The sequence below is a fragment of the Penaeus monodon genome, chromosome 21 (assembly GCF_015228065.2).
Source record: "Penaeus monodon isolate SGIC_2016 chromosome 21, NSTDA_Pmon_1, whole genome shotgun sequence".
NCBI classification, from domain to species: Eukaryota; Metazoa; Arthropoda; class Malacostraca; order Decapoda; family Penaeidae; genus Penaeus; species Penaeus monodon.
The window spans coordinates 44,725,669-44,726,969 of NC_051406.1; the positions used below are offsets into that span (position 1 = coordinate 44,725,669).

General features: G+C 45.0%; 1 protein-coding gene across 2 annotated transcripts in view; it reads right to left on the bottom strand.

Annotated features, from left to right (window-relative positions):
- The window catches only part of LOC119586525 (neurotrophin 1-like), a 28,112-nt gene that overhangs the window by 22,696 nt on the left and 4,115 nt on the right, over positions 1 to 1,301 (bottom strand). For both annotated transcript variants that reach the window (XM_037935278.1, XM_037935279.1), the window contains exon 2: positions 1,110 to 1,256. In XM_037935278.1, the coding sequence (XP_037791206.1) occupies positions 1,110 to 1,248 (139 nt within the window). In that variant the 5' untranslated portion in view covers positions 1,249 to 1,256. The remainder of the gene's footprint in view (positions 1 to 1,109; positions 1,257 to 1,301) is intronic.

Here is a 1,301-nt window from a genome sequence, read left to right on the forward strand (position 1 = left end):
CTGAGAGAGCGAAAAAGTATTCATCAAAGCTACAGTTACTTTCTGAAATATCATATACATTAGCATTTGATTTTGAAAAATTGTATAAACTCCACTTTTTCACATTGTTCTATTAATCTCTGAATACAATCTTTGGCTACGAAGCTTTGTTTACATTTTGTTTATCTTATCATTCCTCCACTGTACGAAAAGAATGTCAAGGCTGTCATAAACTATCACAATAGCATGACGTCATACGGGAGTTTCGCATGCGTTAGCGAAGGCCAAGGTCGTGTGTCAAAGAATCTAGGGGGGGGGGATGCAAATTAGAGGCTCTAATGAATCGAACTTTCTCGCTCCGTCGTAGTAATGAATTCACCCTTTCAATGTTTGTCACTGGCGGCCATTCGCAGAATTATTGTCTAAAGATGGGAAAAAAAAGTTCCTGATATAGAGCGCGGCCATGAATTTAAAAAATGCATGGGATACGGGAAAGCATATCGGTAACTTTTTTCAAGAATTTCTACACGGCTTAGAAAAAAAACACTCTCTTTGATTTCCTCTCGTGAAATAATACTCGTGAAGTGAATTTTAGCTAAATGTTCACTCTTATTCCTTAAAGAAAACTATTTAAAATCTTTTGACATCAGACCAAATATTCCCAAACGCGCGGTGTTGCCATCACGGTGGGTCCTATAAAACGTTTCCTTTGTGTTCACACCGCCACCATAAAACGTTCCCTCTGAACACAGCCAAACGTGTTAGCTGCTCCTGTTCGGAATGGCTGATGTTCAATACAGAATACCGTTAAGGAATTATCATGCAACACCGCCTGTGCAGCCTGGGGGGGGGGAGCTCTGCGTCAACCGGCACTGGCTTTGCTCCACCGGGTTAGCTCCGGGCTCGCCCACTCGCCCACCGCGTCTCCTGCTGGCTTGAAACGTTTTCGTAAACGTTTTCGCCGCCGCTGGGAGTGACACGCGCCTCTTCGCTGGCTTGCTAAGGGATGTCTGATTTATTTTTATATTTATGCTGTCGTGATAGTAAGAGAGTCAGATTTAAAAGAAATAAGACTGTTTAAAGATGTCTCAGAAGAGAAGCAGAAGTAATCTTATTCCCACTCGACTGACCTGTCTTGCTGTCTTCCTCAGGGGTTGACTGACCCAGGACGACCTTGGTGGGCTGCGGGTTGCGGTCGGCCAGAGGGTCAGCGCGGGGGTCAGCTAAGGCAGAGGTCACGCACGCCCACGCCAGCGCGACGACATACATGCGCAGCTGAAAACCGAAGAATACGTGTGTTAAAGGAGGTAAGAGGGATTTGC